The sequence below is a fragment of the Hipposideros armiger genome, unplaced genomic scaffold, assembly GCF_001890085.2.
Source record: "Hipposideros armiger isolate ML-2016 unplaced genomic scaffold, ASM189008v1 scaffold_0, whole genome shotgun sequence".
NCBI classification, from domain to species: domain Eukaryota; kingdom Metazoa; phylum Chordata; class Mammalia; order Chiroptera; family Hipposideridae; genus Hipposideros; species Hipposideros armiger.
In genome coordinates, this window is record NW_017731350.1 from 7,945,303 (window position 1) to 7,962,831 (window position 17,529).

General features: G+C 36.8%; 1 protein-coding gene across 2 annotated transcripts in view; it reads left to right on the forward strand.

Moving 5' to 3' along the window:
- WDR35 (WD repeat domain 35) overlaps positions 1-17,529 on the forward strand; it is a 57,709-nt gene that overhangs the window by 4,333 nt on the left and 35,847 nt on the right. For both annotated transcript variants that reach the window (XM_019653651.1, XM_019653732.1), the window contains exons 3-10: positions 271-342; positions 1,386-1,478; positions 3,203-3,331; positions 6,070-6,203; positions 7,257-7,422; positions 7,551-7,696; positions 11,230-11,355; positions 14,196-14,381. In XM_019653651.1, coding sequence (XP_019509196.1) covers positions 271-342; positions 1,386-1,478; positions 3,203-3,331; positions 6,070-6,203; positions 7,257-7,422; positions 7,551-7,696; positions 11,230-11,355; positions 14,196-14,381 — 1,052 coding nt within the window. The remainder of the gene's footprint in view (positions 1-270; positions 343-1,385; positions 1,479-3,202; positions 3,332-6,069; positions 6,204-7,256; positions 7,423-7,550; positions 7,697-11,229; positions 11,356-14,195; positions 14,382-17,529) is intronic.

The window sequence follows — 17,529 nt, forward strand, 5'->3', positions numbered from 1 at the left end:
CTCCAGGTTGAGCTGTTGTTCAGCATCTTAGCTGCAGAGGCCAGTGTCACTGGCCCTCATATGTGGGATCCGAACTGGGGCCCTCTGGCATCCCAAGCGAGTTCTTAACCATCGCGCCACTCGGCCGGCCCGAGGCATGCTTTTTAAAAAAGTCTTTCTAACATCGTCCAGGAATAGGAACTCCTTTAAAAAAAAAGCAAGATGTGTCAAAGTGTTATAATCTGTCACTTTTGTATATTTGCCATATTGTTTTTTATTTTGTTTTTCTAGATGATGCAAAATTGAGGGGTCTTGCAGCCCCCAGTAATCTTTCAATGAATCAAAATCTTGAAGGCCATAGTGGTGAGTCATGTAATTTTAAAAATCATATTTGAATAGTATTATCTGTAGGCATTTAGAAACCGTCTACTTAATGCAGAATTGTCATCATTTAAAAAATGGTAATATTTATAGAAATCATTTTTATTGAGCCATAATTAGCACAGCCTAGAGTCACTCAACAATTTTTACATGATTACATATCCTCAATAAATCTGAAAAAAGTGGCTGTTATTTTATACATTGGAAAATGCTGTTACCTGTATATGAATAGGGTATAATCCATCCTTAAAATCTGTCCCATGGTTCCAGTTTAAAGTAGACTAAAGAGAGAGCAACTGAATGCACTTTGTGATTCTAGATTGGCTTTTGGGATGAGAAAAACAAGTATCTAAAGGACGTTCGTTATTTAGACAATTGATAAAATTTGTATGTGGACTGTGGGTTAGAGAATAATATTACATCAGTATTAAATTTCCTGATTTTTAATATGGTTATGAAAGAGAATGTCCTTATTCTTAAGAAAGGCACACTTAAATATTTAGGGATTAAAATTGTAAAAAACAAAATCAATTATTTCTGTAACTCAGAGATTTAAGATATACTCCAGAGTATATTACTAATAAAATGGAAAACAAAGGGGGAAGCGAGATTAGGGGACATATCAGCCACTAACAAACAGTATCCACCCCCCTTCCCCCCAAAACAAACAAACAAACAAGTACTTAGTATGATGTCCTTGGGGCATTGTAATCCTTGGAAGTCTGGCCAATGGGATAAATCTTACATTTGTTTCTGTCATTAGATATATGGTAGCTGTGGTAGCTGACTATAGTAGGTACCTTCGCTGCCATGAAATAGGAAAAAACATGAAAAATAGTATTGTGCAGTCTTACAGAAAATAAGTGATAATAGCAACTGCATCCTGTAAATATTTTTTACTAATATTAAAGACTGGTTAGTTGCACAGGAATGGTATTGATTTTAACATGCTCTTGGTGTTTGTTACAGTAAATTTTGGAAGTGTAGCCTTTTTGTAGTTTCTGAATTGTTTTATATTTTTGTAGGTTCTGTTCAAGTTGTAACATGGAATGAACAATATCAGAAGTTGACTACGAGTGATCAAAATGGGCTTATCATTGTTTGGATGTTATATAAAGGTATAGTAGGAGCGCTTATTCAGTTTTTCACAAATTGGAGTCTGAATTACAGTATTTGGATAGGGAAATAACATCTTTGAAATAGGTCCCTTTTAACCAGCAACAGTTCATCCTGACTGCATAGGGATGATATTTCTGGATTTACTGCTGCCTATTTATCCTTTTAACTTTATTTCCTTTGAACCTGTGACCTTTCTTAGGAAGATGAATTAGGTGATTGTTGGTTATTTCCAAAATTAACTTAGACTCTTAGCAGAGTAGTTTCTGCTTGAGAGAGCTCTTGTTTTTCCAGGTTTGCAATAAGAAGTAGTTTCTATGTGGTCAGTGCTAAGTTAAGTAGATAAAAACACATTTATTAAGAAGTTAAAGGCAGTAATTCATTTCCTTTATTGAGTCAGTTAGCTTCCTTTTCTTTCATGGATACAGATTTCATCTCAGCTCTGACTCGGCTCACAATTTGTGCCTTTTGCCCACAAGACAGAGCGAGAGAAGGAGTAATTTAGGTGTACCACTATTCTGGGAAAAAAAACCTCGTAATACGTATTCTCCAAGGCCTGTAGCCATCATCTTTGAATCAAAGGGTACCTTAGTTCATGTGTATTGTTTTGAAAATGTTCAGGGTATACCATTTAAAAATTCTTAGTTAAAAAATATGCCGTAGTACACAACTTTATTATTATTATTATTATTATTTTATTTTTAAGAAATTTCATCGGGGAACAGTGTGTTTTTCTAGTACCATCAGATCCAAGTCAAATAGTTGTTTCAATCTAGTTGTAGAGGGTGCAGCTCACTGGCCAACGTGGGAATCAAACCAGCAACCTTGGTGCTATGAGCCTGTGCTCTAACCACCTGCGCTAACTGGTCGCCTCACAACTTTATTATTTTTAAAAAAGTTTATGTGAGTGTAGGGAGTAGAGTGTGAAAGTACAGGAGGAATTTTGTCGTTTTCCAGTGTGGGTCTTCTCTGGGCCTTCGTTTCTACTCTGATAATACCCTGCTCTGACTAATTTCAAATTACACGATTATTTGCTTGACTTCAGGCCAGAGTTCCCTATACCAGAATATAGTTATGCCTTTTGAAAAACAAAACACAACAAAATAGCCTTGTGATTTGCCTCACATTTGGCTTTACCTTGAGAAGTCACATCTCACTCCAATCTTGTATATAAGAATTTTTTTGTTATTCAGCAATGTGATATGAGCTGTTTTGAAAATTTTGAAAATTGAAAATATTTTTCAATCAGGCTTAGACTTTTTACCTAATATGCTTGTATTTATTATGCTTATAATTAATCATTGGGGAGTTTATGCATACATATAAAGTTATTGTGGTTATTCTGTTTTTTTCCTAGGTTATTGTCTGAAGTATGTTCAAATGGGAAAAGTTAGGCTTTGAGAAAAATCAGTTGTTTTGGCCCTTCAAAAGCAAATGAAGTTTTACTTTTTAATTGACAGAAAGAAAGGGAGATAAAAGAGAAAAAAGATGGGCATTTAGTTTGTTTTCTGTGACATTATGAAGAAATTACTAGTCAAAGACTAAGTTAATTTTCACTTCATTTATGCTGGATTTGAAGGTTTTATAGTTTGATGTCTCAGGTTGTAGAAAACTTTGCAGTTATTTATTCCACATTGTATCTTATAGGATGTTTTCAGCTCTTAAGTACTGTTTCACAGATGAGCAAGTTTTGACTTGTAATTTTTTTTTTAATTTGTGAAAATAGGCTCTTGGTATGAGGAGATGATCAACAACAGGAACAAATCCGTGGTTCGAAGCATGAGCTGGAACGCTGACGGACAGAAGATCTGCATCGTGTACGAGGACGGAGCTGTGATCGTTGGCTCGGTGGATGGTAATGCCCGTCGCACACACAACTCAGATCAAGATTCAGCTGACTTTTTATGATTAGGGCTTTAAATTATCAAATGTTAGCATTCTGACAGAAAAATAAAAAGAAAACTGGGTATATAATTTGGTGACATTCAAGAATCATTTATTTTTAAGTATATCAAGTATAAAATATACTTTCTTACAGTGGCACTGAAAAAAGTGAATTAATTTTTAAGGATTATTTTAAGTATGTCTGCCTAATTATATATTGGGTTGTCGGAAAAGTCATGATGTGTTTTTTTCTATGTTTTTCATTGCAAAAATGCATCACGACTTTTCCGACAACCCAATAATTTACCTTTACACTGGTTATACTGTATTATAAATGTGTAGATTTTAGTTTCAAAAAACTATATAGAGATATAACAATCTCTGGTTATTTTTTTAAGTTGAGATGTAATCGACATATAACATTAATTTTAGGTGTATAGCATAATGATTCGATATTTCTATGTATTGTGAAACGCTCATCTGGTCATTTTTTAGTAGAGCTGAACATATCATTGTTCGCTGTGTTTCATAGCCTTAAAACCTGTCTTTCAAATTCTAGTTCACAGATAACACTGGACTTCTGAAAGCCTGTTCCTTTGTTTTAATGTGAAACTCTGTCTATAGAGAAATAATTTATTTTTAAGTCATTTTCATGTGCGTTTTGTGTGTGTGTGTGTGTGTGTGTGTGTGTGTGTGTGTGTGTGTGTGTAACTTTGAATTGCACAAATGTTTCTGAGAGCCTACAAAGTCACAAATGTAGTTTTAGGCAACAGTTACAATAAAAAAAATATTCCAGCTCTAGACCAGGAGAGATGGGTAAGTAACCAAGCATTACAATGCCTGTGGTAAATGCTTAGACAGGGAGAACACAGCAACATGTACAAGTACGTATGTAACCCAGACTTGGAGGAATCAGGGAATGCATCTGGAGGAGGTGATATCTATGCTGAAACTTAGCCGCAAGTGAGGCTGATGTGCAGAATGTGCTGTGCCTCAGAAATGGCATTTGAGGAGGTCCAGAGGGGTTGAACTTAGCCTCACTTTGGGTACATTTTGAGAATTAATATAGTATAATACTAGGGAGAAGAGTTGTATGTGATGAAATTAGAGAGATTAGCAGAGGCCAGACCATGAAGATCATAAGTTATACAAGGATTTTTGACTTAACTCTAGTAGCATTGGGACCCCAATGAAAGGTTTTACGAATGGAAACAATGTGATAAGATTTGTTCTTTAGAAACATCTCTGTGACTGCAATATAAATAATGGAAAAAGAAAAGAAGGGGGGCAAGCGTACCAAGAGGAAATTACTAAGGTAGCTCAGGTGACGGATGATGGTGGATGGTAGCCTGAACCAGGGTAATGACAAGGAAGAAGAAGTAAGTAGATGTATTCTAGAAATACTTAGAAGTTAGAATACGAGTAGATAGGACCTTATTGATGGAATGGGGATGAGGGGATGGAAGTGTCTAGGGTGATAGTCAGGTTTTTAGCTTTGACAACTGGGTGGATGGTGGTGCCTTTCATTGAAATAAGGGATGTGGGAGAAAGACTGGTTTTGAGGGAAGATTTCAGTTTTGAACTTGTTGATTTTGTCATGTGATAGGACATCCAAGTAACTGCTTCTAGAGCATTGTTAGACATGTATGTCTGCATTTCAGAAATATCTGGGCTGACGGCATAATTTTGGGAATCACTAATATTTGGATGGTGATATATTCCAATTTAAACCATTGGAATAGATGAAAAATCTAAGCCATCTGTGGAGTAAGAACCAGTGTCATTTAATGGATAGATAGAAGAAGAGAATTCTATAAAGGGTACTCCAAAAGTAGAAGTCTTAGAGATCAAGGAGTACACAGACTCATAGAAACCAAGAAGGAAGGAAGGGATGGTCAAAAAAAAGAAAAGAGAAGTATCCTTGATTTAGCAACAGGCCATTAGTGGCCTCTGGCTTTCGGTGAAGCTGTGGGCGGAAGCCAGATTGGGTTAGGCTGAGGGCTGAGTGGGAGGTGAGGAAGTGGAGACTACAGGTGTAGATAATGCTTTCAAGAAGTTGGGCTGGGAAGGGAATGGTACAAATAGGGTGGTAGCTAGAGGGGAGTTTAGGGTTGAGAAAGTGTTCTTTGTTTTGCTTGCTTTTATTTGAGATGGTAGTTTTGAAGAGGAATAGATCTGAATATGTTGAAATGCTCATAAGAAAGGGCCTGAAGAGAAGAGTTGAAAGAGAAAGAAAATGTGAATTATCAGCAGAGGGAGATCTTTGCAAAACTAGGAAGGGATTAGATGGGAGAATAGGTGGAGGGATTATCTTTAGACGGTGTCCCGTTGGGGACATAGCGTCTTTCTTCGTTGGGGCAAAGCAGAAAGGATAAGAGTGGATTCAGTTATGTTTTGAATGTTTGAAAGTGGAAATGAGGGATTTTTTTGAAAGTTTATATGAATTCATCTGCTAATTGGGAGTGAGATCCTGGGTCAGAGCTTAGAAGAGAAGGGAGAAAGTTGGAAACATTGCTATTTCGAATGTGTATTAGGGTGTTTGACACGTAGTAGTTGCTCAACGAATATTTATTGATAAAGTAAACAAACATATGAATGCTGTGAAGAATGTGAAAACTCTTCAGCAAAACAAAAATTTTTAGAGCAGTTGGTGGAGAATCATAGCCTTGAACTTTTAATGAAATAATTATGTTGTATGTTTTGTTTTAGGGAATCGCATTTGGGGAAAAGATCTGAAGGGTATACAGTTATGCCATGTAGCATGGTCTGCAGATAGTAAAATCTTACTTTTTGGAATGGCAAATGGGGAAATACACATTTATGATAATCAAGGGAATTTTGTAGTAAGTATATATGCATCTATTTATTAGTTTTATTTATATAATTTTATATGATTTTTAAATATATTATTCATATATGTATATACCTTTATTTATTTATTTATTTATTATTATTATTTTTTATTATTATTTTTTTTTTATTAGCTGAGCCATCCCGCCACCTGTTGGCAGCTCACGGCTGCTCAGCTCGGGCTGACTCGAACCACTGTTGCTCAGAGCTCAAACTCTTGAGCGAGCTCTTAACCAACTGAGCCACTCAGCCGGCCTATACCTTTATTTATTATGATGCTTTGTGTAATCAAGAAAGTCTTCAAGTTTTTTTTCTATTGTCTAAAATTTTGTCTTATTAAAAAAAAATGCCTGTGTTGCTTCAAGGTCAATTAATGCTTTTTGTTCTGATGTTTTGGTAGCTGGAAAAGACAAGATTTCAGTGTACTGAAGCTGAGGGATACTGAGTAGATGACGTGCAGTTTAATCTTTGTGTTGTCTAGTACCTGAAGCCAAAGTTTACATGAGATACCAAGAATGTTTTTGTAGCAAGCGACTAACGGTTGCTTATGAAAAGAATGGAAGACTTCAACTGTAAGGGACAAAAATCAGGTCCTGGAAAAGAGGCAAAGTAGAATAGGCTTAGGTGGCATTATCTCAAGAACTCTGGCTTTGTGTGATATAACTATGATGGATCTCTGATCTTATGGGCAGTTTTGTTTTTAGTCAGCGTCGGGACATTACATAAAAACAAAACTGAAACTGATACTAGCTAACTTTTTGTGTGACACTTTGCTATTTTCTAAATATTTTCATACACCCCTTATTATTTGAGTCTCCTAAAAACTCTCTTAATTTTTAAAATTTTTATTTAAATCCTCATTTTGCAAATGGGGAAAACTGAAACTCAGGTGAAGTGATTTGTCCAGGGTTGGTAAACCAGTAAGGGATGGAGCTTGCATTTGAAACCAGATTTTTAAATCTTGCTTTCAGTGTTCTTTCTACAATACTGTATTCTTACTGACCTGTTTTAAAATACAGAATACTAACTTAACTGATTTTATTTAGATGAAAATGAAACTGAATTGTTTGGTGAATGTCACTGGCGCGATCAGTATTGCTGGGATTCACTGGTACCACGGCACTGAAGGCTACGTGGAGCCAGACTGCCCCTGCCTTGCTGTTTGTTTTGACAATGGGAGGTGCCAGATAATGAGACATGAGAATGACCAAAGTATGTAATTTTCTTCTTCTTTTTTTTAATATGGAGAATTAAAAAATATTTTAAAATTGTTCTTAAGATAATAAAGTTCTCTAGGCTAAGTATTTTACCACAGTTGCCTTTTTTTTTTTTTTGACTAGATCCTGTTTTAATTGATACTGGCATGTATGTCGTAAGTATCCAGTGGAACCACATTGGCAGCGTGTTAGCTGTGGGAGGCTCCCAGAAGGCTGTCACTCAGGATAAAGATATAAACACTGTGCAGTTTTACACTCCATTTGGCGAGGTAAATGTATTAAAGATTTTGCTTGCTTTCTTTTGATTGAAATATGCAGTAAGTAAGGCAGGGGGGAAAAGAATGGAGGAAGAGGTATAAACGTCGTTTTTTTTTTTTTTTTTTTTTTTTTTTTAGCTGAGCCATCCCGCCACCTATTGGCAGCTCACGGCTGCTCAGCTCGGGCTGACTCGAACCACTGTTGCTCAGAGCTCAAACTCTTGAGCGAGCTCTTAACCAACTGAGCCACTCAGCCGGCCCAACGTCGTATTTTTTAAAAAGGACACTTGGAGTAAAAAATGATGAAATATCAGGTGTATATCTTTGAATAAGTCTTAATGGTTGTATATTATCAAGGAATTTATTGTATAATCTGTACATTAGAAAACCAGATGTTTCATATAAGAAATCACTATGGAATAGTTATTTAGAATATTTTCTCTATGATCTGAACATGTACCTATTTTCACAGCTGGTTTTTGAGTTGTTTTTAGTGTAATTTAGTTGTTTCTGATGAATATTTTTAGATTTTAATGTGCTATATTAAATATTATTATAGATGTTATATTAATAGATATTGAACATAGGTATTGTATCCCCTTCCCCCAAACTTCTAATTGTTTTAATTTGTTGTATAATAATTATTTTAAGAAAATCTATCTTAATAATTAATCTTAGATGATGCTATATTAAAATATAAGCATTGTTTTCATAAGTCTATATGTTGTCTTCACTATTATTAATAAGTTTAATTTTAAAGAATTTTCTTAGGGCCAGCTGAGTGGCTCATTTGGTTAAGAGCTCGCTCAAGAGTGTGAGCTCTGAGCAATAGTGGTTCGAGTCCCAGCCTGAGCTGAGCTGCCGCTGAACTGCGAACAGGTGGCAGGATGGCTCAGCTAAAAAAAAAAAAAAAGAATTTTCTTGAAGAAGTAGTGGAAAATAACAAATAGGAGAATTAATATATTATGAATTTTAAAGAATTTAGAAAATGAGAACTTATTAGTAACGAAGCTTAATAAATTTTTACCTATTTTATTTTGTAACTCTAGACTATATTCAGTCCCTTTTGGCTATCCTGTTGGTTTTTATAAATTGAACATAGACTTTAAAAATATGTATTTTTGGCTACACAAAATCCTTCACCAGTTGTTTTAATATTTTAATTTTAATATATTTTAACAATTTCTATAGGGGTAAGAAATGGTGTCAGTAATGCTTTTGAATCAGTATCTCAAAGTTACCCAGGAGAAGGTGCTCTAGAGAGTAGGTACTCTCTATACATTGTCAGCTAATAATATTCTGGTAGATGTAAAAGCTAAGGAAAAACAAAAGCATAGTTCTCAAAGCTTCTAAAAAATTAAAAATCTGATGTTTATTTCTATGCTCTAACCTTAATTTACATTCTTTTTGTTCATAGCCATTGGCTTATGTATCATTATATAGTTTTATCTGCTTATTTTTGTTAGTTCAGGCTTCTGCAACTAAAAAACATGGATTTTAAGGCCTTATTTGCTTTATCTTGGAAAACAATGTGGTACGTGTTAAGTTGAAAACTGTGAGAGGTTTTTGGTATAACTGAGTCTCTAGGATAGTTCCTCAGGGTATAATAGTCACAGTATTTTTGGAATGAGTGACTATATGGGGGATTTATTTTTGGATCTATGTTATTAAGATAGGAAAGATAACTTGGAACAAAGGTATCAAAAGATTTAAATTCAAGGCAAACCTGAGTGAAGAATTTGCTTTCGATTCTGAGGGCTAAGGTCTTCCGGTTTTTGCGCTGTGGTCTTAGCCTTGGAGGGAATAACGAACAAGGGGTTTGTAGTCAGCTTGACTCGGCCTTGGCTTTGAACTCCATTTCCGCCATGTGCTTTCACTTAGAGAAGGTATTTAACCTTTGAGACTCAGTTTACTTATTTCCTGAAATAAAGGCGCCACCTACCCCATGGCGCTGTTGTGCACGTGAAAAGAGTTAAGGAGAAAACGCCTGCTTACCACAGCGCTGCCTGAACGCTGATCAGAGCCCGCTTTCTTTCCTTGCTGTTGCCACCACCTGGCTGGTTTGCAGTTAGGAGAGGATTTTATCTCCTCCCAGTGTGGGCTGGTAATACCAAGAGTGCTATTCTGAGCGTCTGTTTGTTCACTGTGGTTTCATACAGGTAGCAGGACTGATAAAGTGGACCCTTCAGGTTAAAACTTTTTTCCCCCATTAGTATCCCTGGCAAATGGAGTTTAATACATTAAGTTTGACTTGATAGCATATCTACTTAACAACAAGGGATACCAATATAATTTATTAAAATTCTCAGGATAATACTGTTCTGTCAAATAAGCATAGATTAAAAATATTTTCTTTTTATGGGCTCATTAAAAAAAAGTCTTTGTATTCATTTATCGACTCATTAATTTAGCTATACAATGGACTGTGTTAGTGTATGAGCAAAGTAATGGGAATGTAGAACACATTTATGTATTGATTGAGTACCTCTTTACCAAGCACGGTATTAAAGCGTAGGAAATAAAGGTGAATATGAGAAGGTTGGTGCTCTCCCGCAGCTCACTGTGTAAATTCTCCGGAACCATAGAAGGAGGGAAGAAGGCAGGAAACAATCTTTAGGTTGTATCTTGAAGGATAAATAGAGGTACTCCAGGGGGATGAGTACTAGCGAGGATAGGGGAGATACAGGGGGAAGAAATGGGGCATTTCAGGCAGAAGGGGTACCATAGGAGCCAAAGATACAGAGGCACAGTAGTTCTCTCATGAGTGAGAACACAAGAATTATGGTGTGTGGGCTAGATAGTGGGGTATTGAGCCAGAGAGTGAAATTTTGTCTCAGATGGGGAAAGGCATTGTATATTATGCTAAAGATTGTGATGGTGGGGAGCTATTAATTTTTAAATAGTAGTAAACATTTTCAGGGTAGGATATGACCAGATTTGTGTTCCAGAAAGATAATTCTGACAGTAGAGATTGAATTTGGGAGTAGAGGGTGGGAATGAGAAAACAGATGAAAGGTGAAACTGCATTTAGGAGGCTAGTATCCTAGTTCTTTCAAGACGGGAAAGTTGTGGGGGATGGATAGACGTAAAAGCAATAGGACTTGGTGAGTGGTTGGCTGTGGGGGATGAAAAAGAGGTAAGACTTAAGGATTGAGTTTATTATGATGATAATTCGTTGATTCTAAGAAGACAATTTTTTTATGATTCTAAAATTGGGAAGCATCTTATCATCAAAGTTGCCCTATTTTAATTAGCAATGTGTTTTTTCTTTCCTTAGTTGTACATAAAAATCAAGATGCATGTTTAAATCTCTGGCGTCTTAGATTTCTTGAAATTTGATACTGAATTCTTTGGCTATGGTTTGTAAATTTCTCTTATCATATGTTGTTTTTCATGATAAAAATTTAAGGAAAAGGATTTTGAAGTGAGTAGCAACCTTTCACAAAATAATTTTCATACCAGTTTTAATTTCTGCAAAACGATTGGTGGTAATTTGTATTTTCTTTAATTGTGATACTTTCGGTTAAATATAATTATTTTTTCAGCATCTGGGTACTTTGAAGGTTCCTGGAAAGCAGATGTCTGCACTGTCTTGGGAAGGAGGTGGACTGAAAATTGCACTAGCTGTTGATTCTTTTATATATTTTGCAAATATTCGACCTGATTATAAGGTGAGTATTACGAGCAGTTGAAAAAAAAAAAGCTGTTTTTTACTAAATCAACTTTGTTATACCTCAAAGTGTAATATATGTTTCTTACTTATAGTCATAGCCACTTTGCTTTTGAAACCAGCGGAAAGGAGTCTTTTTCAGTGTAAAGACCTTAGACCTAGGAAGATTTTCTGGAATACTATATGTAATTAAGAACATTATTCCAATAGTCAGGGTCTCAGCAGGAAACAGATGGCATGCTCAAAGAAGTCATTGAAGAGAGATTGATGAATGGTTCATTACAGGGGTATGGGCAGGGTTAGGGGGACCAGTAAGGGATGACAAAGCAGCGCCCAGAGACTAGCAACAGAGGGTAAGATAAGCAAGTATTGTTGCTGGTGGAATCCACTAAAGCAGTGGCTGTACAAGAGGGGCCACCTGCTGGAGCACAGCCACTGCCAGCTGGTAGGCGGAGGCAGCATGGGGGAGTAAATACTTCAGCCCTCTCTCCACCTGCTGATGTCTTCAAACCAGAAGGCAAGGTAGCCCAGGGCATGCAGTTCATAGAAGTTGGCCTCCAAGGCATAGAGTAGGATAGAGAATGGCAGAGAATGGATCAGAATGGGGAAAAAGAGAATAAAAAGCACAATAACTAATCAGTATTTTATCTTAATTTAACACTTGATCGAAAGCCAGTTTTGAAGTATGAGATTGATCTGGTAAACTACTAAGAATACTTGACTCTAGAACTAGGCTGGGAAAAGTGCAAGATAAGCCTGGAACATCTTACAGTGCCAAAAAGTAAGGAAGTGCTCAAAAAACAAGAGGATGGAGGCATGCCAAAGAGACAAGGCCGCCAACCTGAAAGAGTTCCCGGTGGCCAGAGCTGGAACAAGTTGAGCAACAAAATAAATGATGTTACGCTGGGTTGTAATCCAAATTATAATATAAATGTCCATGAGTACAAACTGATATAAATGAATTATTTAAATAAATAAATGGGAGAGAAGCAATAAATTTTCCTTAGAGGGGCTTCTGACTTTACTTAGAAACCACCCCCTCCAGGAGGTGGAGTGTAGTCCCCTGCTCCTCAACTTGAGTGTGGGTTGCACCCAGTGACTCACATCCAAAGAGTGCATGTGGAAAGGGGAAAGAAAGAGAGTAACTTTACAGTGGAGAAAGCCAGCACACACTACTGTGTCCCGAGATCAAGGTTAGTTAGCATCATCAGTGAGTCACATGGATATCACATTCCCCCGAAGTGACATAGTGAGACGAGCTCTTCATTTTATTTTATTTTTTTAATACACAAATGTTCATAGCATTTTTATTTGTAATAGCCCAAACTGGAAATATTACAAATACCCACCAACAGATAAATGAATACATACTTTGTACATATATATATATATATATATATATATATATACAAATGGATACAAATTGTACACATATCCAGTGGAACAAAATGGAATGAGCTATTGATACATACAGCAACATAGATGAATATCAAAATAATTATGCTGAATGAAAGAAGCTAGGCCCTCCCCCCCCCCAAAAGTATATGCTGTATACCTCCATTTCTATGAAACAGTAGAAAACACAAATAAACATAGTGACAGAAAAGCAAGGAGCTCTTCACTTCTGTGGCGCTCTTCCTAAAAACTAATATCCCAATTTGAGCATGAGGAAAACATCGGACAAACCCAAATGGAGGGACATTCTACAAAATATCTGATGAGTGCTTCTCAAAACTGCCATGGTTATCAAAACCAAGGATGGCCTGAAAACCCATCACTGCCCGGGGGAGCCTAATGAGATGTGATGACTAAATATAATGTATCCCAAATAGGATTCTGGAAGAGAAAAAGGACATTGGGGCAAAACTAATGAAATCCAAATAAAGTATGGAGTTTAGTTAATAGTGCTTTTTCAATGTTGGTTTTTTGGTTGTGAGAAATGTACCATGGTAATAATGTTAAGATATCAACAATAGTTGATACTGGGAAAGGAGTATAGGGAACTCTGTACTATCTTTGCAACTTTTGTATACATCTAACATTATTTTAAAGTAAAAATTTTTTAAAAAAGTAATCATGGTATAAGAAGTAAACATAGCTTAGCTTTGAATAGTAAACATTGTCAATTCTGAATATTGATTTATTCAGAATTACATATAAATATATGGGGAGAGCTAGATGGGAGGGAAAGCTCTACGTGTCTGAGTCTGTAGTCAGCACATATGTAATATGGAGATAAATACTCAAATGGCTACAGCTAACAGAGTTGTAATGGCTACCCTGGGAGGAAATTAGGGGTGTTGTATTTTTGGTTTTGTTTTAAATAAACCGTGTAGAATTATTTTACTATAATCTATGTGCGTATGTTATTCTCATAAAAATCAAATATAAAAAATGTGGATCGGAGGTGGGGAAGCATCTGTTTTTGGATTTAAACTTTTGACAGGGATCACTTTTCCCGTTGTCCCGCATGCAGCTATTATTGACTGTTGAAAAATCTGAACTTTTCACCACTTAAGCTTAAATCTTACAAATTAAAATAAGGAAAGTTAAACTAATTCATCTTTGCAGTATATTATTTGTTTTATAACTATCTATATTACACTTAGATTTTTTTGTTATTTTAATGAGAAAAGGTATTAAGCTGAATGTTCAGTCCTATTGTCTTCCATTTCTGAAGAATATATTTTGTCAGAACTGATAAACCAAATATCTGCAATATTTCTAGAGTAAAAATATAATAATATGATTTTTATTGTATTTCCCAATGTTAAATGTTCTTTCTCCCTTTTTCTTTCCTTTCTTCCCTCCCCTCCTCTGGTTCCCTCCCTTTCCTCCTAGTGGGGTTATTGCTCAAATACTGTAGTTTATGCTTATACCAGATCTGATCGTCCAGAGTACTGTGTTGTATTTTGGGATACGAAAAACAATGAGAAATACGTTAAATATGTGAAGAGTCTCATTTCTATTACTACCTGTGGCGATTTCTGCATTCTGGCTACAAAAGCTGATGAAAATCATCCTCAGGTAGGTGTTCCTTGATATCTTAAAACTTCGATGGGTTACCCACTTGACAGAATTGGGCTATAGTTATCTACCTTCTCAAGGATGGCCTCTGTATTGGCAGGTACAGTGAAGTACTGGGTCTATTGGCCATATCTGTCTAGACCTCTGTTTTGGAAAATTATGTGACCCCGTTGGTTATATGTCCCCTGATTTTTTTCTCCAATCAGCTAATCCACTGACATTTCATCTTGACCAGTTCAGTACGGAAGCTTTTTGTCTCTGAAATATATTTAAAATACCACAGTCCTTTTCCAAGTTAAAATTCCACAAGCAAAAATGAATATCCAGATGTCTAGTATAGTGCTAAAGAAACTATATAACAATGACCATTATAACACTTTGGATAGCTTTGACATTGAGAAATATACTTTTATTTAGAGTTATATAGCTTTAAAAATCAATGTCTTACAGTACAAAATAAATAGCATAAATAATGCCTTTGTAAAAAGCATGCTAACGATTTAAGTATTTGCGAAGCATGTACACTTTCCAAAAAAGGATTACAGTTGTCTTTGGCTATGTTATACATTATTTTATCCCATTAAAAATACAGAGTTTTTGGTTTAAGTGGCCATTTGAACAGCCACAGTTAGCTCTGTTCTCTCCTGAAACTCAGTAAAACAAGAGTATTAAGCAAAATATTTTAAAAGAAGTCATAAGCCCATAAGGACCAGAAAGAGAGAGGAAACGGCAACCTAGTTTTGGAGGTTGGAGAGTAGGTGGATTGGTGGTAATTACCTTAGCCGACCTAAGAAAGCTGAATCCTATGTCATCAGCAGAGAAAGCAAAGAAGCAACCAGTTTACACTGCAGAATCCTGAAGAGACACAGGACACGATGGTGCCTGGCAGGAGAAAGAAACAAACAGAAAAGCAGTTTGGATGTACCATCGACTATGCAGGAAGGAGAAAACTTTAACAAGAGTCCTGTAGAGAAGCAGCTCCTTAGATCTCTTTCCTGTGCTGAGCCCAGAGGCAGCTCCTTCTACCACCTGTGGAGACTGGCGTTTACTCTCCAGGGCGGATAAAGAGCCTGCACTGACGGGCACCAAGCATAGGTAAGGGTGGAGGAGTCTGCTGACAAGAAGCTAAATGAAAAGTTTACTATTCGGCGTCCCCCAGTCATCTTTTCCCACTTGGTTCCCCGAACACCGGCAGGTAAGCACATAGCTTCCAGGCAGGAGTGGGAGAGTCCTTTCTGGAGAATCTTAGTTCCAGAGAACAGACGCCTAACATCGCTCCTATTGGGAGCTTTCCTGCCCAGTCCCCTTACTGTGAAGACCAGAGCCAGCGAGGCTCGCTCACAGGCAAAGAGATGCCAAATGGCTTTTCAGTGGCACGCTTAAATACAGGCAGACAGACATGGGTTGTCGGGCATTTGAGGACAGCATCTGCCTTAACAGACAGAAGACACAAGAATAAGCACAAGGAAACAAGAGCTGGGAGGAAGAACAACACTTCCAAAGAATCATTTCAAAGTGCCTTCAGAGGATATTATTACATCCATGAAACAAGGAAAGGGTACCATAGAAAAGGAAGCTTTTGGAAATTGCAAATATGATAACAACAAAAATTTGGCAGAAGAGTTAGAAGATAAATGAAGGACAACTCCTGTAAAGTGGAGCAAAACGACCAGGAAATGGAGAATAGGAGGGAAAAGATAAGACAATTAGAGGACTGGTCCTGGAAGGTCAGCATTTGAATAATAGTTCTAAAAAGAGTGAACAGGCTCATGGAAGAAGGGTAATTCTGAGGAAAAAAAAAATTCAAGAAAAATTTTCTTGCATTTCTGGGTTGAAAGCATCTAGCTCAGTGAATAAAAATATTTCCATATCAAGGCACGTCACTGTGAAATTTTAGAGCTCTGGGGATGAAAAGGAGATCCTACAAGCTTTTTTTTTTCTTCTATAATTTTTTCAGAGGGAAAAACAGATCTCATAGGATCAGGGATCATTATGGCATTCTACTTGTCAACAGCTTTATTTTGGAGAATTGGATTTCCCATCTTGAGTTCCATATCTTAAGCAATTTACTAATGAAAATGAAGGTATCACAGAGACATTTTTAGATGTACAGGGTCACCAGAATTTTACCTTCCAAGCTTCCTTATTTTGGAAAGTTACTTCAGGATATGGTCTACCGAAAAGAGGACGCAAGTAAGACAGAGGAAGAAACAGGATAACCCAGCAACAAGGTGCAGAGTGGCACCAGCTGACAATTGTGCAGCATGCCTGCGGAGCCATGAGATGAAAGCAGGACACACAGTTCCAGAAGAAATTCAAGGGGAAATGAATAGAATTCTTTATGTAATTGAACCCTTGCGAGGAGACGTACAGCACTGGGAGGTAGCTGGGGACTTGAGTTAGTAATAAATACAGAGAAAACTGAGCAAAGAGAAATGATTACAGACAATTACCAACTACAGGGAATGCAAAATCGGCTTGAAAGGAGAATAAATCACAATATACCTGACAACTCAGCTGTGAATGGCATTTATATAGTCAAAATGATGTACCCACTGGATTTTTAATTAAAAAACTTTTAATTGAAATGTAATAAACACATTAAACCCTAAATTCTGATCTAACGAAATTACAGGGGGAATGGTGGAGGGATGGAAGTGTATTCCTGTGTGGTGGAAGCCGCACTGGGAAAAGGGGGTGAAAGACAGTTACATACTCACCTTTGATAGTGGGAAGTCAATAGAGAATGCCCCAAATTGGAACAAGACAAAAAAAGAATAGCATTATAACACAGTTATTTATAGATTTGTGGAGGTAAATATCAAAAAGATGAGTTAAAGGAGCTGAAAGTAATTACTCTAGGGAGCAAGAAATGGGGAAGTTATGGGAGACTTGTATTTTTTTTTTTTTTTAAAGATTTTTATTGGAGAACTGGGGGGATGGGAACAGTGCTGGGGAATTGGGGGAAGGGGAACAGACAAGTTGCTGTCGTTTTTTGTTCTTCAATCTAGTTGTGGAGGATGTTGCTTCACTGGCCCAAGTTGGCACCATCATTGCGCTCTTCTCTGGCAAGGCAGATCAGTCGCTGGCTTCTGGACGGCCGCTCACTGCGGCTGCTGGCCGCTCACGCTGGCTGCTGGCCACACAC